Source organism: Bubalus bubalis, chromosome 1 (genome assembly GCF_019923935.1).
Source record: "Bubalus bubalis isolate 160015118507 breed Murrah chromosome 1, NDDB_SH_1, whole genome shotgun sequence".
NCBI classification, from domain to species: domain Eukaryota; kingdom Metazoa; phylum Chordata; class Mammalia; order Artiodactyla; family Bovidae; genus Bubalus; species Bubalus bubalis.
The window spans coordinates 46,885,666-46,908,710 of NC_059157.1; the positions used below are offsets into that span (position 1 = coordinate 46,885,666).

A 23,045-nucleotide genomic window follows, 5' to 3' on the forward strand; every position below is an offset into this window, starting at 1 on the left:
AGAGGGATGGGATGGGGAGGGAGGTGGGAGGGGGGGTTCGGGATGGGGGACACATGTACACCTATGGCTGATTCATGTCAATGTAGGGCAAAACCACCACAATATTGTAAAGTAATTAGCCTCCAAATAAAATAAATTAATTAATTTTAAAAATAAGTTTAAAAAATTGGTGTTCTATTTTTGGGGGAAATGGGTTGAAAATAGGTTGTTTTTATGAATGCAAAGAAACTAACCAAAGCTAGTGTTGGTTTCTCAGTTTCAATGTCACGCTTTACTCAAACACCAGTTCTATTTTTAGGTCTGCTTCTCAGCTAATTACTCTGCCCTACCCAGAAGGAAGTATTTAATCACCAGAACCTCACGCTTCTGCACAAACCAAGGGGGTCAATGTTGTACTCAGGAAGATGGGGTGGACTGGGGATCGCGGTCAGCAGGAGCAGTCACGGTCCAAGTATTAGGCTTGTAGGGTCCGCGGCTTGAGCTGCAAAGCTGCATATACAGCATACACAGAGTGCAAGGACCTGCACTTGATACACACTTTGGCGTGGTAGGAAGAGTAAACATGCTAATTGTATGTGAAACAGAACAAATGCCACCCTACTTATCCAAATGGAAAGTTAAAACTAGGGGCATTAACTCTATTCTACACTACGGGGCAGTAAATAACTCAATCTCATTTCCAGATGCTCTCCGAGCCCTCTAGCCTACACCCCCACCAGCTCTGAGGAGCACTCGCTTCTGAGGACTACAACTCCCAGCCTGAGGGAGAACCCCGCGCATGCGGCCTGACGACCTACGCCTACATTTCCCAGCAGGCCGAGCGGCTACGCTGACGCACGCGTGCGCTCTCGGTCTCTCTCGCCGACTCGGGTTTGACCTACAGCCGCCAGGAGAAGATGGCCGCGCTAGCAGTGTCCGGGCTGTCCCAGCAGGTGAGAGGACGGAGGTCCTGAAAGCCAGCGGGAGGAGCCCTCCTGGAGTGACCAGCATTGGACCCCCAAGCCTCACAGTTCCAGGCCACACCTGGGGAGCGTAGCGGCCGTTTAAGGTCGTGCGGCCGGGAGAGTGGGGGCGACGCTGGGCGGCCCTGTTTTCCCCCTACCCCTCCTTTCCACGGGATGCGCGCGGGACACAGTGGACGCTGCACGCTCGTTTCTAACCTTGGCGTCCTCTGAGCACAGCCCCGGGAAGGAGCTGGTTGAGAGACCCAGGAGAAGGGGGATCTATCTTTGTTGTTGTGATTAAACGACTACTAGTATTAGTGGGTCAACAGTAATCCTAAAGAATATTTGTAAAACATGTTTCACATTTTTATGAAGAAAATGAGGTTGGAAAGTTTAAATGACTCGTTTTTGACTAAGTAAGGGTAGAACCGAGATTCGAACCCACAGAGTCACAGAAAAATTTGTGCTCTTTATGTTATACAATGCTTTATATATATCATAATACCTTGTACCTTCCGAAAGTTTTCCCTAAGTGTTATATAAAGTCTTTTAGCCCTCTCAGCTGTATAGTACACTCTGGAGTTATTTGAAGGTGGAATTATTTGAAGGTGACCTATACCCTTGCGGGTGCTTTTTAAACTCTGGATTCCAACTCTTGATAGACAAGATACCATTTCAACAATATCAAGGTTAGTATCTTGGTAGGAAACAAGCCAGAGAATTCATCTTTATCTTCAGATAGCTTTTGGAGTCTTAAGAAGGTACCTCTCTCGCAGATAATGCCTGGAATCGTCCCACTTGTTATTGGACTCATGCTCCACGATGGTAACATAAATGCTGGAAATCTTGTCAATTTTTTTTTTAAGACTTACTTCTGAAACTTGGGCTTCCCTGGTGGCTCAGTGGTAAAGAACCTGCCTGCCAATGCAGGAGACATGGGTCCCATCCCTGGGTGGGGAAGATCCCCTGGAAAAGGGAATGGCTACCCACTCCAGTATTCTCGCAGTGGGGGAATCCCAGGGACAGAGGAACCTGGTGGGCCGCAGTCCATGGGGTTGGAGAAGAGTCACACACAACTGAGCAACTAAATGTTTTCTCAAATTTAGTGTTTTCCTCTCCCATACTCGTGTGCCAGCCTCATAGTGGGAAGGCAGTTTTCCCATGCAACCTGTAATGACTCTTCAGTGGGAAAATTTACTCCTGGGTGATGAAGAGCAGCTCAGCCTCATATAATCTATGTGATGATATAAGGAAACATAAGAAGTGAACCATTTACTGTTTTTTTTACTATCAGTAATTTCATCCGGTCTCTCTGTTTTTGTGTTAAAGGTGCGATGCTTCAGCACATCTGTGGTCAGGCCGTTTGCCAAGCTTGTGAGGGTACGTCAGCTTATTTTTCTGTAATTGTAAAGCAAATAAATGTGTGTGGTTTCAGACAACAGTACATTTAGGCATGGATTTTGTACAGTTAACACTTAAATCTTTCTGTATGATTTGTGGTTCCCCAGACATGCTGGGGAGTAGGGGAGCTAGGGAACAGGATAGTGTTGAATGCCTGCCATAGACCAGGCCCACGAAAAAACCTTTTAAGTTGGAGAATTTCTTAAAACACAGTAACAGTGATGGGAGGTAGCTGGTCTTCCCATTTTACAAAAGAGGAGGGGTTATTCAGCTTAGTCTCTGAGCCGGACAGAAACTAAATCTTGCTCGTTAAAAACCTAAGCTTTTCCAGTACAATCACACAGTACCACTAAGCATATGTAGTCATACATTGATGATAACGTGGTTTAAAAAGCCTGTGGTTCACTGTAAAAAATAATTCAAGCATCAGGCACTTAGTAAATTACTAAAGGGCTCCATTAAACTGAACATTTATGGAGATACTCTGTAAGGGAAATTTGCAGTATTGCTATGAAATGTATAAAATTGTGCTTGTATGTGTCTCATAAACACCTGTTTCCCGGCGCTAACGTGTTCAAAACTGCCTTCTATCAGTGTTTAACACCGCCTAAACTTGGAACTAAGTAATTACTGAATTCAAAGGAATCCTAAGTTTATCTCAAAATTAGCACAGTTGAATTTTCTGTAGAATGGAAAGGGACTTTAGACACCATGTTTTCTCAGCCCTCATTTTAAGACGAGGAATTGAAAGCTCACAGATGGGGTGGCGGCAGGAGACGCCCCTTATTTGTGTGAGGGCTGTCACTCAGGCTGCGTTTATAATAATTTTAGAAGTATAAAGACTTCTGCTCTTGATACCATGGTATGGTCTGAACTGATTTTCCTTTTCTCTTCTTCCCTTACTCCACCGTTGTTGTTTAAAGCCACCTGTTCAGATATATGGCATCGAAGGTCGCTACGCCACAGCTCTGTATTCTGCTGCATCTAAACAGAATAAACTGGAGCAAGTAGAGAAGGAATTGTTGCGAGTAGGAGTAAGTAGCTTTCCTGTTCATTGTTAAGTTCTCATTGTATGTTTTTTCCTTAGATCTTTGTGCATCCTTAATGAAGTATATCCTGAGAGAAAAAGAATTGCAAAAAAAGGGAAAGAAAAAAACATTTCCTGTAACCATGTTGATAGTTATAATACTGGGTAAAATTGTTCTGAACCTATTTATAATAGGTATATGTAAGAATGTTAATGTTAGGAACCGAGATTTGGGGCTCAAGAGAAGAAATAGAAAATCTAAATTTAAGAAACAACTGCCATTTCAAAGAAGGGTTAAAAATTACCTTGAGAATTTATGCTTGTATTACTCGGTATTTCCAAAGTAGGCTTCAGGATATATTATGATCTTGCTTTGCTGGGAATTGATTTTCCTTTTGAAGTCTTTTCCTCAGTGTCAGTTGTCATTTTATTCCCAAGACGTGAGCGAAAATGAGCAGAGCCCGCTGGGCAGCACGTTAGTGAAGGTGCCCGGGCTGCAGGACCATGGCAGACCGGCGGAGGAAGACCAGGAGACCGCGGGGGAAGCTGATCTGTATTTTTTTGTAAACATGCAGAGTACATGAACTGAGTTAGCAGGAGCCTGCAGTGTGGCTTAAACAGGAGCATCGCCACTGCAGGTTCCCTGAGTCGTCTGATAGTTAACAAGTTGCTCCAGGTTTTGTTGCTTCCCCTTCTTTTACTTTCTAGTCGCCACCTCAAGTTTGTTTTTGTTTGTTTTTGTGTTTTTAATCTTAGAAGGGGGAAAACCCTCACAGACTAGCTGTATAGAACAATACTTAGGCGTTTTGTGCATTTTTTCATTTTGAGCTTTTGTGGGAGCCTTTGTCCTAATGCTCAGTAACTCTAGCTCTGTATCCCTCCCTCTGTCCAGTGCGCTTGATCTTCGCTGGTACCCTCACCTGTTAGGATCTTCACAGACCCAGCAGCCTGACTTGGAGGTGCTTCTGGGCTGGGATAGCTGAAGTCTTCAGGGTCGCACAGGCTTTTGGGGAGGTGATGGTTCCCCTGCCCTCTGCTGTCATGCACACCCCTCGTAAACCTGTGGTGTTCACAAGTGAGACAGTGCCTGGCTTGTGGGCCTTAGAATGGGGTTTAATTAAAACTGAAGTCCGTTAAGCTGTGGAGACATACAAAGGCGGCAACCTTAAGACTCTTTATGAAACAAAATCAGCCATTTTTCGGCGCCAGGAGGAAAACGTGGTGCTGCCAAGGTGTCGCTAACGGTCCATGGATGATACAGCAGAAATGGTTAGAGACCTGAAACTGGGATGGCTCCATCTCCAGAATGCTTGTCGTTGTATAAGCCAGCAGTGTGTATGGGAAAACCTTGTTTTGGGGGGTCACTCGAGTTGAAGTTTTAACATTAGATGGCAGTGTAGGCACATAGGTAGGATCAGAGGCAGAAATTGTCCAGGAGCCCAGCAGAGGGGTTGATCGAAAGGTCAGTGGAGGTGTGTGACCAAGAGATACCCACATGGAAACAGCGGTTGGTTTGCTGGAGCTCTGGCTTGACGCTGAGGGGCGCAGAGTGCTGGAAGCTGCCCGTGGTCCTGGACCTGACGTTTGTGATGTAGTGGGACGGCGACAGAGTCGTCTCTTGTGGTCGTGGAGACAGAGTGGTCTCTCTTGTGGTCTTGGCATTCTGATTTTTTTGGCCGTTTTTCCTCCCAGGAAAAGCACCAGAGCTCCCACCCAGCGCTGGGTTGGTTTTCCCGAGCTCTGGGCAGCTGGCCGGAATCCGGATCAGCCTTAGAGGGAGAGGCCCCCGAGGGAAAGGCCGAGGGGCCGCCCGCACTCGGTGCATCTCCTTAGGTCTGCGTTGTGTGTGGGCATCACTGGCACCCTCTTAGCAGGGGAAAAACCAGAGTAATACCCACAGTAGATACATTACAATATGCCACAGATCCAGTCTTATGGCTGCTTAGTTTTTTAAAAATAGTCTCTCCTGAAAAGCAAAAATCAACTTCATTAGAATGGTCTTAAATATTTTCACACAATACCGTATCCTGTGTAAAATCATCTGTGGTGCATCTTAAAGGCAAAAATTTATTTGACTAAACTTTCCTAATTTTATTCATGAAATACCTGATTCATCAGAAAGTGTGTGTACAGCAGCTGGCATCATTTATGTTCTAAAGAGTCTAAGATTATTTTTGGTCCTTTTAGCAAATCTTGAAGGAACCCAAAATGGCCGCTTCTCTTTTGAATCCCTATGTAAAGCGTTCAGTTAAAGTGAAAAGCCTAAGTGACATGACGGCAAAGGAGAAGTTCTCTCCTCTCACGTCCAATCTGATCAGTAAGTATTAGCTCTTTTATTGAAGTCTCTGAAAATTCTGCTCCTGAAACTGTGATCCCTGGACCAGGAACACCACCAGCCTTTGGCAGTGTAGAGTCTCATTACCCGAACCTGCTGAATCAGAATCTGCATCTTCACCGGCCCCCGAGTGAGTCGCTTGCACATATAGTTTGAGGAGCACTGTCAGAAGGATATTAAGATGGAGGAGTGTCTCAAGGCATAGTTTTACGCCATGGAGGAGGCCAGTGGGATCCCTACCAAGAAAGTGGTTTATAGCCAGTGGCTGTGTCTCTGTCCTTAAAGACATTTGCATTCTTTGGTACATTTTAATTGTTTTTCAAATCCCTTGATCACTCAGAATCCAAAGAAAATGTGTAGTGAATATAAGTATGTTAATTTGGGGATTCGTGGCATAAACCTGAAAATCAGATTTCAAGCTGGGATGAAGAAATCTATTGCAGATTCGTTTAAGACACACACCCCTTTACAAATTTAAGTCCTCGTTGGTGCAGTCTTTTAAAAAAAAAAAATTGAATATTCTTTTTAGATAACAGGTTGCAGCGTCTCCGTCCACATCCTTAACTGACATTGAATATAGTATTTTAAGGCCACGTCAATTTGCGTTTGAGGTGAATATGTTGCTTCATGAATATGATTTAAGTGAAAAGTGTTCACTTTCCCAGATTTGCTTGCTGAAAATGGTCGCTTGAGTAATACCCCTGCGGTGATTTCCGCATTTTCTACCATGATGAGTGTCCACCGTGGAGAAGTACCGTGCACAGTTACCACTGCATCTGTAAGTAGTGAGTTGTTGCCACTGCATTTGTCTTGACTTTCCATTTTGTAGAACAAAAAGGCTAAAGTCAAGAAATCAGGGGGAGCCTGGCATGCTGCAGTCCATGGGGTCACAGAGTCGGACACAACTGAGCAACTGAACTGAGCTGACTTGTCAACTAAGTTGGAAGGTCTCTTCATTTATACCAGCTTCTGTGAACATGGCACCCCATGCCAGTACTCTTGCCTGGACAGAGGAGCCTGATCGGCTACAGTCCGTGGGGTCATAAAGAGTTGGACGCAACTGAGTTGGACACAACTTCACTTCCCTTCTGTGAACCTCTGCTTTGCAAGGCCCAGCGGGTGTCTCCCTGGTGCTTCCCTAATCAGCGGTTATTCGTAAAGACTGTAGGTTGGGTTAAAATGTGTCAGGAAATACTGGTTTATATTCCAGTACAGGTTTGAATTATTTTTTAAACATCATGCTCAGTAGTTTACTGAAATGTAATCTGTTAATCTTTTGTGGTGATGAAGCAGAGAGTATAAGGCGAACGGGCCCCATTGGTCTTATGGGCTTGCTGAAGTAGAGTATAATAATGGTCACCATTTATTGAAACACAATGTGCTGGGCACTTTATAATTTTTTTACTTAATGTCAAAGGCCTGCGTGAAGCAGAAGTGTTGTTATCCTTATTTTACTAATGAGGAAACCGAAGCCCAGGGAAAGGAAGTTGCTTGCTGGAGGTCACAGAAGGTGGAGCTGGGATTTGAACCACAGTCCTGTCTCCCAGTAGTCCATGCTCCTTAGGTGGCACTGCCTCGCTGGAATTCGTTCATTGTTGTCCAGTGTTCAGTGGAGTACACTGTATTTCCCTTGTATTCTCTTTGCACTGTAGTTCATTGTAGAACAGTCTACTGGGCTTAGTTACCTACCAAGCATGGTAGAGTTACTTGGGGTATGCACCACCTGATCTTACCTAGATGAGTGTTTGTAGTGCTTCAGAGATTCTGACTCTCCAAAAGAGCGTAACCAGGGGTGCTCTTGTGAGGCGGGCTTTCACATGCCCGAGACCAGCGCCGATGAGTGCCTCTTGGGGTGCGACTCCAGAGTGGGTCCCCAGATACCGAGCACAGGAATTCACACGGCCTGTCTTGATGAAATGTTCCCAGAGGGAGATTTTTCTCTCCTTCTACTGTAGTGACTTGTTTTACTTTACCTGAGTTTAAGGATGTTTTGTCCTTTTTTAGGCTTTAGATGAAGCCACTCTGACTGAATTGAAGACGGTCCTGAAGAGCTTCCTAAGTAAAGGCCAGGTTTTGAAATTGGAAGTTAAGGTAGGTTTTTAATTGTGTACAGTACATTTCCTGAGGTTGTTTGGCACTTAAAATGGAGTGGAAAGTGAGAGCAGAGTATGTAAAACTTTGCCTATAGTAGAACCTTTATGTTTATTTTCAAAATAGACTATTACTGAGTCCATTCACAATTTGACTTCTTTTTCCAGATGTAATTATTACATGTTACAATTCCATAGCACATAGACTTTTCAGAGCACTTTTTTTATCTTGCTTTTTCATTAATGAAATGTCAGCGTATTTTCACATTTCCAACCTATTTTCTTTCCTAGATTGATCCGTCGATCATGGGTGGAATGATTGTCCGTATTGGAGAGAAATACGTTGATATGTCTGCAAAAACCAAGATTCAGAAGCTGAGCAGAGCAATGCGGGAGATTCTGTGAAAGTGTTGATTTTCTAAAAGTGAGAATTCTTAAACTGGGAGCAACAATAAAACGCTTCCTGAACAGGATATACTGTGTTTTTCTGTCTTTTAAAGTGGAAGTACAGGGAGCCTTATTTTTATATCTTTCTCTCAGGATCCCCGTAAAGGTTAAAATGCCCTTTGAAATTTAGTTTTTGTCGATTGTTCTTAGAAATTGGAAGCTTATATATCCCTTAGGGGAAAATAGCCTTCATAGCAGGTACTATTAAGTGCTTCACGTATCTTACCTCATCCCTTTGTCTCTGAGTCCAGAGCCTGGGCAGGGGCTGAGCCTGCAGGTGAAGTTAAGGTCGTCATCTCTTGAGTTTTTCGGCTGTTGGTTTCATCTCGCGTCAGAACTGGAAGTGGCCTCAGCCCACGCTGGTCACACACTGGCCACTGCTTCTGCTCTGCCACTTCGTGCTGCTCACAGCCTCTGCAGCATGTGGGCCGAGCCCCTCGGCCGTGCCCCTGAGACCACGTGCCCGCCACGTGCCTGGGCTGCTTAGCCGTCCAAACAGGGCCGGTTTGTGCTCACCCGAGTATTCTGACAGGTCCATATGTCCAGCCTGTGCGTTCTGACGAGCCGAAAGTGATCCGTCCTCCACTCTGCTCTCCATGTAATTCTAAGTTTAGAGGCGGTGATGTCTATAAAAGCTTCCAGAGAGATTCTGGCCAAAAACACATCTCTTCTGGAATCGAGAGAATCTAATTAAAAGCAGTGACTGCTATCACTGGGGCAGAGGTCCAGATGAGAGCCGTGCACTCAGCAGGCGGCAGGTTTCTCAGCTCGCCGGGTGCCACAGCCCCTGGAGTGTCCTCGGAACCAAGGATGCCCGGGAATGTCGGCCCAGGACAGAGTCAGGATTTTTCCCCTCTTGGGCACACCAGTTCAGTACATTGATGGTTAGAAGTCACTGCTCTTGGGTCGAGCTTCTGCCCGTTGTGTGTGTGTGAGTCGCTCAGTCATGTCCAACTGTTCGTGACCCCATGGACTGTAACCCACCAGGCTCCTCAGTCCATGCAGTTCTCCAGGCAAGAATCCTGGAGTGGGTTGCCATTTCCTCCTCCAGGGCATCTCCCCCACCCAGGGATTGAACCCAGGTCTCCGGCATTGCAGGCAGATTCTTGACCATCCGATTGGTTCTGCTAGTTAAGGCCTTCCCAGCCAGGTTAGGGGAGCCAAGCACACAGCAAACCTTCCTGCTTCTCTGAGGGTTAACAGTCACCCTGAAATTGCCAGAAGATAACATCTCAAGAGACAACCTGATGCATACTCAGCCACTGCACGCCAGGCCATAGGACATCCTGACGGGACTAAAGAAGGCTTGTGGCCACAATAAGCCTTTCTCCGCGTTTCTCCCAGACTGAAAGTGACCTCGCCAGGAGTAACAAGCACTCTAGAACCGTTCAGCAGGAGGTTCCATAAGGGGATATGACGAGCACCCACAGTGCGCCCCCTGACTAGACTGGTCTGCTCTGCAGCAGGAGGAGTGAGGGTTAAGGACGCGTCTTAGAGCCGTCTGGGGGTGCACATGCAGGCCTCTGCTGTTTCAACCCCTGAAGCCTCCTGCTTTTGCGGGTCAGCTTCCACACCATACGTGGAAGAAGCTGTAACATCCACTTGGTGAGTAACTGCTGCAAGAGTGAAGCAAGGTCATGACGAGCTCAGTACTGGGTCTCCCAGATGTAAAGATGTCGGTGAAGGGTGTTGGTCCCTGGCCTGACAGCCTCTGACTTCTTTGGGCCATCTGACCCCAGGGATTGGCTGACTGGCTTCACACAGTACCTGACAGGAAGTAGGCACTTGACCAAGTCCATCTAGAATCGCCTGCAAAATCACCTATCTTCAAGGATGTTCAGAAAACCTGTTCAGAAATCCTGGTTTCTAATAGACCATTAGGGTGACTGACTCAATCAGTCCCCTAGGAAAAGCTCCCCAGTAAAATGCCTTTAATTTGGACCTAATACCCGCAAACTGAAGGCTGCTCTGCAGTTACCAAGACTGCTTCATGTTATATCTTATTTAAGCTGCAGATGCTCAGACAGGAAAGAATCTGCCTGCAAGCCAGGAGATGCGTGTTTGATTCCTGTGTTGGGAAGATCCCCTGGAGAAGGAAATGGCAATCCACTCCAGTATTCTTGCCTGGAGAATCCCACGGACAGGAACCTGGTGGGCTACAGTCCATGGAGATCACCAAGAGTCGGACACGACTGAGCGACTTAACAGGCTTGTGGTCCAAGCGAGACAGACCTCACTCTGCAAGTGAGGGAAGAAATGGAGGTTTGCTCGGGGCCCCCGCCCCCAGCCTCCCTGTTTTGTTTGTTCCTGCTTGCCCCTGGCCACTCCCTGGCACATGGTGCCCCCGCACTGGAGCCAGCAGGCAACGCTAACCTCAGGTGACTCTCTGGGCCCCTCGCACTTTGTCCCTTAGACACTCTTGATTCACCCTTTAAGCCAGGCCAGCTCTTCCTGCACTTGCCCTCCTACTGGCCTCAGAGGGAAGAGCGCTGTCCGGACAGCAGCCACCTCAGGTGCCCATTCCTTGGTCACCTCCAAGTGTTTGGACAGTGAATAGATTCCCTTCCCAGAGCCACCCGTCGTGGGCAGAGGCAGGGCTGTGCCGTCTAGGAAGTCCTCCAGGGTACTGAGGGGCCCGGGGCCACCACCCCCTGCACCTTGGGCAGGGACCAGTGTGCCCTCCACCTGACGTGACATGGCCCTCCCGGCTGTCACAGTGCTCAAACGAACTTCCTCCTGGCAAAGCAGCTCCACCGTCAGCACGTGCAATGGACAGAGACACCGCTGCAGGCCTCTCCGTCCTCTCCCAGGAGCCAGGAAGGCTCAGGCTGGCCCGCGGTCCCAGGATCCAGCCACCTAGCTGTGGACATTTGCCAACTTCCCTGGCGATTCCTGATGCTGGAGCTACTAAGTTCCGGCAGATGAAAAGAGAGGAAAAGTGTCCCAACTGGCCTCACAAGGACTGGGCTCGCAGTTCCCTTTACCTCTCGCTAGATGTGGACGCAGTGGAAAGTGCAGCTTTTACCTCTTTACTTCAAGGTAAAAGTCAAATGATTGCAAGGCCCTGCCAGGCCAGACCTCGGACCTCTGGGCTGTTAACAAGAGAGAGAAGAAACCTCCCACTGATGCCATGGGAGGGTGGTCTCTAAGGGCTCAGCAGCTGCGCCTGTAACGCAGCCAACACTCCTGGTTCCCCAAGACCATCTGCCTTCCTTCCGGCTTGCCTCCTGACGGGGGTTGCACACTGCACACCCGAGGCAGACCACAAGCTTTGAAGACGTGTAACAGCTGATGAAATATCTCTGCCAGTAATACTGCCCAATCCAGAATCCAACTCAACAAACTCCTTGTTGATTAAGCACATAGAAACGGGGGGAGGGAAGTGATGAAATGCTTCAAACACTGCCTTGTGTGGTCATCAGAGATGAACCCAGAGATCTGTGTACAGTGACAGTCTTCATGGCACTTTTTTTTAATCTAGATAAAAATTTTAAAGCAGCCTCAACACACAACCATTCAGGATTCTTTTTAAAAATTAGGGTAAACTGGAATATATTCAAGCAATGGGATACTATGCAGTTCTTAAAAATCAAGATGTTCAAAAACAGATAGATAGATGACAGATACAGCTGTATAGTGGAGAAGGAAATGGCAACCCACTCCATTCTTGCTTGGAGAATCCCATGGACAAAGGAGCCTGGCGGGCCACAGTCCATGGGGTCACAAAGAGTTGGACAAGACTTAACAACTAAACAAGCAAACAGTCTGCTCAGAAAGGAAGACGGGCAGAAAGAACCCAAAGCAATCCATTGTAACAAGGTTGGTTTTTCTCCTTTTATTCATGAACTATGTGAATTTAAACCGTACAGGTCAAAATGACCAAAGAATTGTTTGGAAGAGATTGTTCTTTTTAGATTCCAGATACACAGAAATATCCATCTGTATTGATGTTGCTACTGGTTTAAAGAAAATAACACTCAGTTACGATAATCTTGATCAATCAAATTTAACATTTCTTACATAATAAGGTGCCAAAGGAATGCTCAGAGAGCAAACCTAACCTCGGCTTCTTTTAAATAGAAAAGAAACCTAATGTCTTGGCCCTGCTTCATCAAACAAATACAGAATTCTACAATTTATAATAGTGTCTAGTAATTTTTGGAACTCCATTGACATTACACACCAAACAATATAGTCTCCCTTTGATGGGAAATTAAACAGTACCGTTATTTGGCAACAGAAGTATATTACAGTCAACAGGGTGTCCGTCGGGGAGGTGGAGTGGCTCATCCCACCCCCCGGGCAGGGCTGTGAGGGGAGCAACATGCCCCCAGCACTGTGACCCATCTGCCGCTGGAAACACAAGGGACTCGTGTCAGGACCGATACGTTCTTTTCTAAATAAGTGAAGGCTAACTGGAATGGTCACTGCTGAGCAGGACCCCACGTTCTCTGGCTTTTCTTGACCCCAGACTTCATTGGAACAAGCAGGACCCAAGGGGTGGTTGACTGGCTGACTTATCTCCACATACAGCCCTCTTGCCACACCAGCCATGAGGACTTGGTGCCAAGGAAGGAGGTCAGGACTTACTCTGGGTGGGTCGATAGGAGCTTATCCACTTCTGCTGGCTAGCTTTAGATGGCCTTCCCAGGCCACCTTGGACAAAGAGATCCCTAAACAGCTCCATGTTTGGAAAAGAAGTCACTCACATCCACCCAGACAGTTCCTCAAGGTGATTTTCAGATCACTCCTATGATAACAGATTCCACGAAGCTCCCAAAAATCACAGCTCCCTGCGCCCCCTGAACCCTGAATTCCAGGAGGTCACTTACACGCCAGCATTTGCCAATTTCAGGTGTATCAAAAAAGGACTTGGACTGTTGGTTGACAGCATTGGGAAGCATACAGCTCATTGAAAGAAATGTTGAAAACCTAAGGCACACATTCCCTATACGTCCTTTTGAGCCAGGGCCCTCAGCGTCCCACACACAGCGATCTGTATGCAACACCCGCGGCTCACCAGGAACTTGGCCTTTTTCACCGCTCCATCGTTCCCCACCTGACGAGGGAGGCTGACCTCACAGGATTGCCTCCTCCTGAAAGGACCTCTAAACGCACCTCTCGGGGGTTTGCATCTTGAGTTTCATAGGATTTTGCGTTGTATCCATCCTTAGGTGGCCTGTGGGGACATTTCTGGTGGCAAAGGATACAAACGAAGTCTGTGCCCGAGAAGCAGCCTGGACCTCTGACCCTTTTCTGGGACAGGGAAAAGAGGAAGGCCTCTTGCCTTGAGGTCTCCATCATGGACACAAGCAGCTGGAAGGCTGCTCTGTGCTGCCTGTCCTGTGTGCCGGGAACAGCTTAACCCAGAAAGCCCCAAACTTCATCCTTCACCCAACACAGGAGAGCCACAGTGGGGACAGTGAGGATGCCTCCAGGAAAGGAAAATGCAAACACCAAAGGGATGCGTTGAGTCTATTCAGAAAGAGAACTGCAAAGGGTGACCCGGAAGTCAGGACATTCGGAACTTTCTAGAAGAACGGTTGCTCCACCCAAGATTCCTGGCCCATCCTCCAGAACCTATGGAAGCTTCCAGAGCACATCACTCAGATCTGATGGGAACCAGACTCTCAAGCCTCCTATCCTTCCTGACACAAGCACCTTCCCGAACAAGTTACCTGTTTAATGAAATACAGGGGTCTCACCCAAGGTCATGGCTAGAGGACACTCATCATCTTATCATAACACCACCCGTTGCATTCAACTTCACATTTTCTTTGTCCCTCCAAAATGACTCCTTTGAATGTCTAACATATGCAACTCTGGTTTTCTTTTTAATATATGAAATTTAGTTGGGTTGAACCCAAGTAATCTGATTAAGCACTCTCTACTCTTGGAATAGGTTTTTTAACTTTTTCTATAGTTTTATGCACTTAAATTAGATTCCTAAAATACTCTCATATACATACAGAAAAATAATCTCTCAATGACAAATCACATTTTACAATAACAAGTTAATTATTTATAACTACAGAATCTGCATTAGTTTATGCAACACTTAACAGCATAGCTCTTACACACCATATGTACATTGAGTCATAGACATTCCCATAAACTTATGGCAGAGATTTCTGGACAAACCATTGAAAGAGCATAACTTTTTCCACTTTACGTAGCGGAATTCTGCATTTTTCTTAGCTGCAAACTATATAAAATGCAGAAAACCAGGAGCTGAGGACTGCTTATCATACACGGGACATTCTGTTGCAGACTCTCATCTGTATACATGTATTTACACATATGCTAACCACCTATAGATGTGAAGATATATGCTGATGTAGCTAAGGCAACAGGACATGAATTATGAGATCGCCAACTTCTCTGTCTAGGTAGGACTATGAAAGGGTAGAAGAAAGGGTCCAAAGGGTACAGATCTCAGCCTGCTTGGGCTTCAGCAAAGAAGATCTGAAGTTGGTTTTACAGTTTAAAGACACTTGGGCTATTGGCAATGTACATTTTAAATGCATGTGTTAAAATAAATATCATTACCAAAGATCTTGCTAGAATATCTACTGTATGATGGTGAATATTTACCAGACAACACTTTAAGGATGTTGATTTGTAAAATGTACAACAAAATGTTCACTCGTGAAAACTAACACTGACACAATATTAATTAACTGCCTCTAGAAAACACTTTCTGAACTTTTAGTAGTCCGGATGATTGCAATACAAGTAGAAACAAAGCTATAATTTGTTATTTCATTCAAAATGACACAACCAAACCCATGCAAGATGAATTTGATATCTCTATTCAACTTTCTGTCAGTATTTTTACTTAGCAAACTTTATAATCCCAGACAGAATCAGGAAACATAGGATTATTGCTCTGTGTAGGTAGACGTGCAACTGATTTGCAAAGGTCAAGCAAAGGTTTTGGAGTGTCCTGCTGAGCGCTAGAAAGTGCTAGTGAAAGAAAGTAAGACCCAGCACACAGCAGGAGGGGCGGCTCCTGTGTCAGCTGCCTCCCTGGCAGCTGGTCTTCTAGAACCCGAGGCTACTCACACAGTGGGGTCTCTCCTCCCGTCATCCCCCTCATAGGCGGGATCCTATGGCAGACACCCCAACTGGGAAGTCGCTGCGTCTCAGTAGCAGGTACCTCCAGACACCTGTGTACCCAGCGCCCAGCCTGGGCAGGCTTCACTCTCTCCAGGAAGAGGAGATGGAGGAGCAGCGTCCAGCCCCGGGGAAGGGGCACCGGGCACCACCCACCCCCACCAGCTCCCTGCTTGTTGTTGCCATCACTCAGATGGTCACTTAGAAGGCAGAGGCTAGAGGAGCCTGTCTGACCCACAAGCAAAGAGGAGAAAAGCCCCCGGTGGACGACTAAAAGGAAGGGTTTTATTTCCAATCAGTGGGTTAAATGGTAAGGACTCGGAGGGCTCTCGGCACCCGTGGCCCGCCATGGACTGGGAGCCCACAGACCAGGTTCATCTGTCATCTTGGGGCTTGAGTCCTACACCTCTGACTGATCCAGATCATTTGTGCTTTTAAAAGCAGACATTTTGAAAAGTGTTACCAGCCCAGTTCTCCACAGCCTGCCAGGGAGACTTTGCAAAGTAAGAAGCAGAAGGTGAAGCCCCACCTGCTCCAGAAACCAACTGAAAAGACAGTGACCAGGGCCGGCTTCGTGGGCGTCTGATCTGTGCAGTCACGGGGACCCTGTGCTTAGGGGGACCCACTCCTGGTTTCATTCTCTGCTGTCATCACCTCGAAATTCTTCACAATTCTCAACAAGGGGCCTCACCGTCTCATTTTGCACTCAGCCCACGAATTCTGCAGCCGGTCCTGACCTTGACTGCAGGAAGAGTCAGACCCACCTGTTCACATATCCACTCGTTCCCCCTGGTGCACACGCAAGCACACACACACGCACATGCGCACACACGCGCACACCATGCAAGGATCTGCATTGCCCCCCCTCAGCTCCTTGACATCTGAAATCCCAAATGTTATAGTCTCCACCTAGAAACTCTGCGATCCAGTCTAAGCAGAGGGGACCTGACTTCTTGAACCCCTTGTTGGGGACGGGGTGCCTCCTCCCCATGGACCCGCCCCGGGTCGGCCCAGCAGTAGGCGGAACACCTCCAACTTAACACCTGAGGCCCCTGCAGGGCTGAATCTCAAAGGGGCCGTCACCAAAGCAGATGCAGAAAAAGCATAAGGGCTGAGGACCCCTTATGACCCCAGCAGCAGAGAAAGGCAAGGTGTCACCAAGAACCGCAGGAGTGCTGGCTTCGAATCCCAGGCTCGCCGCTAAGCTCCCTCCCCCACCACCCTGCTCAGACCCAGCAAGTTCCTTCCGATTTGCACAAGAGCATGGGCTGCCGTCTACGGGGTCGCACAGAGTCGGACACGACTGAAGCGGCTTAGCAGCAGCAGCAATGCCCGGGGAGCTGCACTAGGTGGAGCCAACGGCCTGAGATCCGCCAGTGGGACCGGCTAGTTTCCAAGGCCGGGGAGCGCGCCTCCTAGCGGTGACAGTGGGTAGAACGGCAGGGGCTGGCTCCTCAACCAGACGCGGCAAAGCCGCCATCCCCCTGCCTCTGGTTCCTGCATCACCCTCTCTGCCCCAGGCCCCCATTCTGTTTAGACCGACAAACAGGAGGAAATCAGGGCTTTGAGTATGAGAGGGAAAATGCAAAGGAACATAACTTTAGAAACAGCCGCACAGGAATGTTATTCTTTTTCAGTGAAAAAAGTACAAAACCAGAGTTCCTAGAAGAAAAATATGCATTCTTTCCACTGCATAAAAAGAAACCCTGGTTACTGGGTGAGTTCTCAGTAAATATCAGAGAGAGAAGTGCTCGATTATTTTCAAGGCTGACCACATATGCCCACTTCTGAACAGGTTTATTTGGTGGGCTTTGAATCCTAAAATATTCACACATTTCTGATGATTTTAACAATATAGGCTGGTATAGAAAGTAGAACAAAATCCTTTTAAAAAATGACTCACAAAACACCCTGACATATACTAGGGGCAAATTTACCCTGAAATCTGACAACCACACATAGAGTTGGAAAAAAATTATTATGTGGGTGTTATCTGGTTCCCCGAGGCCAGATTAAAGAGGGTTCCTTTCAGTGCAGGAAGTAATTGAAACTGCATGTCACTGAAATAATTTTTGGAGGTGGAGGTGAGTTTTTACAAGCACTGGGTGTTATTCAAATGACTTAAAATTAGATCTACAATGAGGCTGGGAAAGCCACAAAGGCAGACCCCCTCCTTACCACCCCCCAGCCCCTTGGATAGTGGTCAGACCCAAGAAAGGGGACTCCCTGAATGAACAATGTATTATTAACATTACTGACGGTGTTACCAAGAGGTCACAACCCAGGGATAAGACATGCCAGCTGTTGGCATCTGGGTTTTAATACTCCCAAGATAGGGTGCTGTTAGAAGTTTTCTATCTTTCATGCAGGATGAATTTTCCAGGCTTATTAGGAATAGATTTTGGCTCCCAAAGGTAGCAGATTATGTACCTTAGTTGAGCCTGGAGACCTACGAAGATATTCCTGGATCTGACACAATGCAGGGTGAGGAAGTGAAAGTTCTAGAATGTTCCTTTCCTCTAGCTCAAAGAAATGGCTGCTTTCCAAGTGCAATAAACATCCCAACCATACTGACACAATACTAAGCGGCCCCCATAAAACATGGCTCTGGGCACTGCCAGCTGAGTCTTGGCAGCTGACCTGAGCCATTCCCTGCAGCCAGGAGAAGCCACTGGGTGCAAAAAGAGGACAGTTTTAGTTTAACCAAATACCCTTTAGGGTGACTCAGACCACAGCATCTGAGGGCTTCACCATGTCCCCAGTTCACCAATCATGCTTCTGCTGGGTAAGAATTAAAGTCCTAATCCTAAAAGCCAGTCAAGAATATCCAGCCTCCTCTGTCGTCATTGCCTCACTTTCCTGCGCAGGAGGCTCTGAACTTGTAAAGCAAGGGTACCTGGAGCAGGCAGACCCCTCGCTAAGCTCACACTAGCCTCAAGTCTGAAGTGACCCTGCCACCTCGAAAGCACGCAGGGGTCCATTTCTACATGCCAGTGTCCGCTGTAAAGCTCGTCTCCAGCCCCAAAGAGAAGGGAAAACACAATGAACTGACACAGAATGAAAATCTACTTGCTGTTCCCAATGGAAATTCTTAAAACTGTTACATGCACAAAAGGAACATCCTCTCTGTGAACCAAAAAAGCCCCACCAGCTAGGGAAAAAGCCATCCGGAGTAGAGACAGAAGTCTTTTTCCGCTCCTCAAAGTACAGGCAGGTGGTGCTAGCGGTAAAGAATCTGCTGCAGTGTAGGAGACCCAGGTTCGATCCCTGGGTCAGGAAGATTCCCCTGGAGAAGGGAATGGCTCCCCCCTCCAGTATTCTTGCCTGGAAAATTCCATGGACAGAGAAGCCTGGTGGGCTACAGTCCATGGGGTCACAAAGAGTCGGACACGACTGAGCGACTTTCACTTTCACGGTATTGGCAAAACTCTAAAATAGACTCCCAGATCTCCTTCCAGATAAAACCAGAAGCATTTCACTCACTCCCTTTGCTTTGTTGTCCAGCCCCACTGGATTCTAGAACACCCCCGCTCTGCTGTAGTCAGTGGCTTTATGCTTGCAGCCGTCTACTCCTGGAGAGACAGGGGTTTGGGGCACCAGGTCACCAAGACAATGCAAGTGGTAATTTACTCACTTTTGGATGGATTTTTTTCTCATTAAATTCAATAGTACTAACCAGCTGAAATGAGTTACCTTCCTAGACTTAGGTCATGCTTAAATTGTTCCAAACGCAAAGAAAAGAAATAATTCCCCTTTTAACATGAACATTCCTTGGAAGCATAGCTCTCTCCTCTGCCATCAGAGGTCAGGGACATGTAGGATGCCTGGCCCCAGTCTCTCAAGCACATCTGGAGACCCCAGCCTAGAAAGATCTGTGTGTGTGCATGTTTGAGTGTGTGTACCTGAGGCCAGCCCTGGATCTGAATGAACCACATCCTCAGGCTCTGGTAGGAGGGTCACAGCTGCTCTGGTTCCAGGAGACATGTTGCCCACCTGCCTGACAGAAAGACCCTGCCCCAGAGGGACTGGGAGAGCTGGTTGACAAAGGAGGCCCAGCCCAAGGGCTCCTGTCCTCAGGGCACGGCTCTGTTAGCAGTTCCCTTGCTGGGCTTAGACGAGGTCAGCGTGGCTCAGAGAAGGAGGAAACTCAGGATGTCTGGAGGGCTGGAGTCAATGCCAGAAGGGAGTGGCCAGGGGAAACCCTGTGTGTGGAAAGCAAAGAGCTAGGACACAGAAGGTATCGTTTCATCTCTATGAAATACAGCCCCGGCTGCCCAAAAAGGTAGACACGAAGGACTAGTCTCAAAGAATTGGAGACTCCATGCGTCATCCACATTCCTGAGTCACAGCTGGATCTGACAGCCAGCCTATCTCACCCGTAAGGAGGATCAGTCACCTTACAAATCACCCTGGTGAGTACAAGGGCACTCATCCAGAATCGCTGCCCCGGAGGAGCATCGCAAGGGTGCTCAGTACACCTGGGAGAAAAGACTCACATATTGCTTCTTCTCGCGACATTAATTCCGATAATGGGACTCTGCATGGGTGGGTGAGCTGGTGGACCAAAAAAGGCGACAAGATGTTTGTCACTGAGCGCATCACACCCACCCTACATGAATGGTGATGCCCAACATTCACACGCAAAGAAAGCCAATGAAGAAAAGGAAGGAAGAAAGGGATTGCTCTGGTGACCCAATATGACTCCGTGTACACAGGCAACCCTTCTTTTTCTACCATATAGTCACGTATCCTCCATAAAGACCCTGAACAAACTGCATTGGGTATAGACATAGGAAGGTGTGACTGGTAGGTCTATTCACAGGTTTCACTTAAAATGGTTTCCTAACAGCATCGAAACGTACATATACACTTAAAGTATCCGAACCATGCTTGCTGCTGGAAAGTGGTAAATGAATGCATGCTTGAAGTTGAACTTGGTCTCTAAGGTCTTCAGCTGAGAGTTACTAACTAAAGGGTAGATCCGCTTGTTTCAAAAAATACTTATGTCTGTTGTTCTTGATACAAAAGTCTACACTATCTTTAATAAATAAATAATAAAGTGTATCTTAAAAGTATGAAATGTAAACTTTGTTGCCCTTTCCGACACATACATTTTAAAAATTGCTTGAATGATGACAGACCTCTTATGGGAAAGGATGACATGACGTATTCGGTTCCCAGCAAAGTGGGTAGTTCACTATCTTTTTTTTTTTTTCCTCTTTTTTGGCCACACCATTTGGCACGCAGGATCTTAGTTTCCCAACCAGGGCTGGAACCTGCACCCCCAGGAGTGGAAGCACAGTCTTAACCACCAGAACCACCAGGGAAGTGCCCATGCTATCTTTAGAATGCATTTCTACAATCCTAATTAAATTCTAAGGACCTACAACCAAGGAGAACACCGTCTCACCCAGGAAAGCTAGATTCCACGACTGAGAGAACATGCAATGAACATTTCATGAAAAAACGACAAACTGGGATTATGGGAGCGTTAACATGCAAACAAAGAACGAGCCACGCTTGCCACGAGCAAATCAATTCTTACCTAGTCAACCAGCCTATCTCCTGGCATTTAAGGACAAAAACTGAAAGAACTCAAACTGGCATTACTCAGCCACAAAAAGGAACAGAACTGTGGCCGTTTGCAGAGATGTGGATGGACCTAGAGACTGTCAGATAGAGTGAAGTCAGAGAGAGAAAAACAAGTGTCATATATTAGCGTATATATGCGGCATCTAGAAAAGTGGTATAGATGATTTTATGTGATAAAGACATAGAGAACAGATGGGTGGATACCGAGGGAGAAGGAGGCGGGGGCGGGGGGCAGTGGATTGGGACAGTGGGACTGACATATATTTATACACTACCATGGATAAAATGGGTAACTAGTGAGAGCCTACTGTACACCACAAGGAGCTCCACTCAGAGCTCTGCAGCGACCTAAATGGGAAGGAAACCCAGAGAAGATGGGACATATGAATATGCATGGATGATTGACTTTGCTGTACAGCAGAAACCGACACCGCGGTGTAAACCAACTATACTCCACTAACAATCTGAAAAACAAAAAACTCAAACCGAACTTGACACATGGTCATACACTCCTGATTCTGGCATCACGCCGTGCGTCCTTCTGTTACTGAGAGGTTGGCTGTATACGGCGGGCTTTGGGAAGGAGTCTCAGGTCTCCTTCCCTGGAACCGAGGGGCTTGCCCACTCCTAGCGTCTCTCCCCCACCACAGTAATAGATTTCCTCTGCAGATTGTCAGTTTTCCTTTGCACACCTTGGGGACACCTTTGGGAGGAACGTACCAAAGACACGTGCGGAAATTGCCCATGACAAGCAGGCAGGAAGAGGCTCAGAGCTGGTCACCAGCAACCACTCTTGCTCTGAAACACAGGACCTCTAAGCGGAAAGGGAATGTCCAGCAGGGCTGGAGATGGGGACCCAATAACATCGTCAACAGCCTTTCAGGTGAGCTACAGCGACCTAGTCCCGCAGAGTATAACTAGGTAGACAACCTCCCTTAACCCTCTTCCAGGGGTGCGGGAAACCAGGATCAGGCCTCCTGGCAGTAGCCAGTGATAGTTTCCATTGACAGCTACCAGTAAAAAGATCTGGAGGAGACTGGAAAAACCCTAACAACACGCCTGCCGGAATCTTCCATGGCTTAGACCAGCATCTGATCAGAAGACCATCTCCCCAGGTGATCAGACCCAGGGCAGCATTTCCAATGAGGTCCCAGTGGGGAAATGAGATTCTGAAGCAATGACATGATCAGTGGGATCATTTCTAAACACACCAAGGACTGGACATCCTGGAGGGCCTGCTGGAGGCTGGTGGAGGTAAGAAGCAGGAGGGTCCCATGAGTTCCCCAAAAATACAGACATTGCATTTATGAACCTATTTTACAGTAACCAGACCCAAGCCTCAGGCCCAGGGACGGGCCAGACACCCCACCAAACGTAGTTGGGGGGTGATGGGACTTGAAAGACCCTAGAAGCCACGATGAGCCCCACAGTGAGGACAAAGGAAAACACAGTGCTGCTTCCTAACGTGGGAAATGATTTAGGGGAAAGGATTGTCAAGAAGTTTGGAGGAGCCTGTCTTCTCTGCCCTGTTGCCCTGTGGCCGAACACCAAACGCCGGTCCTCGAAAAGCCATGCTGTTTCCAGACAGGCAGCATCTGCTGCCTCGGGCTGGAGTTCTGCCAAGCACGCCTGAGTGGGCTCCCTACGGCTCATCGAACAACTGCAGGTCCAAGCGGACCACGATCTCTCCCGTGGGAACTTCGTGCAGCAGGAGACACTTCGTAACTGGACCCTTGGAGCCCTGGTCCTTCTTGATGTCGGCCACGCGGATCTCCGTCCGACCCAAAAAATCTGAAAGGACAGACACACATACCCTCCTCAGATAGGATTCCTTCTCGTCAGGGCAGGTACCTGGCATATTGGGAGTGTCCCAGCGAGGTGTTACGCTCTCTCTTCTTCAAAAGGGAAGTAGTTTCTTGGAATCCAGGGACTACAGTCACAGCATCGTTTTTAAATGGAGTGAAAACAAAAAGGTACTGGGCTGAGGATGAAGAAGAGTCTGGAAGAAACTCAAAATACAGATTTTTTTCCTTGCACCCAGGGGCCCCTAAAGGGCTGGGAGCTTCCTGGGAGGCAACGCAAAACCGGATATC

The 23,045-nt window shown here is 47.4% G+C and overlaps 2 protein-coding genes across 9 annotated transcripts in view; one reads left to right on the top strand and one right to left on the bottom strand.

The window, feature by feature from the left end:
* Positions 1-817: 817 nt before the first annotated feature.
* On the top strand, positions 818-8,270 carry ATP5PO (ATP synthase peripheral stalk subunit OSCP). The gene is made up of 7 exons (XM_006048224.3): positions 818-932; positions 2,274-2,324; positions 3,269-3,379; positions 5,560-5,689; positions 6,373-6,485; positions 7,712-7,798; positions 8,089-8,270. The coding sequence occupies exons 1-7, from the start codon at positions 897-899 to the stop codon at positions 8,200-8,202; spliced, it is 642 nt and encodes a 213-aa protein (XP_006048286.1). The 5' UTR covers positions 818-896; the 3' UTR covers positions 8,203-8,270.
* A 3,417-nt stretch (positions 8,271-11,687) lies between these two features.
* Positions 11,688-23,045, bottom strand: part of ITSN1 (intersectin 1) — a 249,074-nt gene continuing 237,716 nt past the window's right edge. For all 8 annotated transcript variants that reach the window (XM_025281353.3, XM_044939433.2, XM_006048225.4 and 5 more), the window contains one exon: positions 11,688-22,743. In XM_025281353.3, coding sequence (XP_025137138.1) covers positions 22,595-22,743 — 149 coding nt within the window. In that variant the 3' untranslated portion in view covers positions 11,688-22,594. The remainder of the gene's footprint in view (positions 22,744-23,045) is intronic.

Coding starts and splice junctions, on each gene's coding strand:
- ATP5PO (XM_006048224.3), top strand. CDS start 897: ATGGCCGCGCTAGCAGTGTCCGGGCTGTCCCAGCAG. Junction 933..2,273: donor TGTCCGGGCTGTCCCAGCAG/GTGAGAGGACGG, acceptor TTTGTGTTAAAG/GTGCGATGCTTCAGCACATC. Junction 5,690..6,372: donor TCTCACGTCCAATCTGATCA/GTAAGTATTAGC, acceptor TCACTTTCCCAG/ATTTGCTTGCTGAAAATGGT.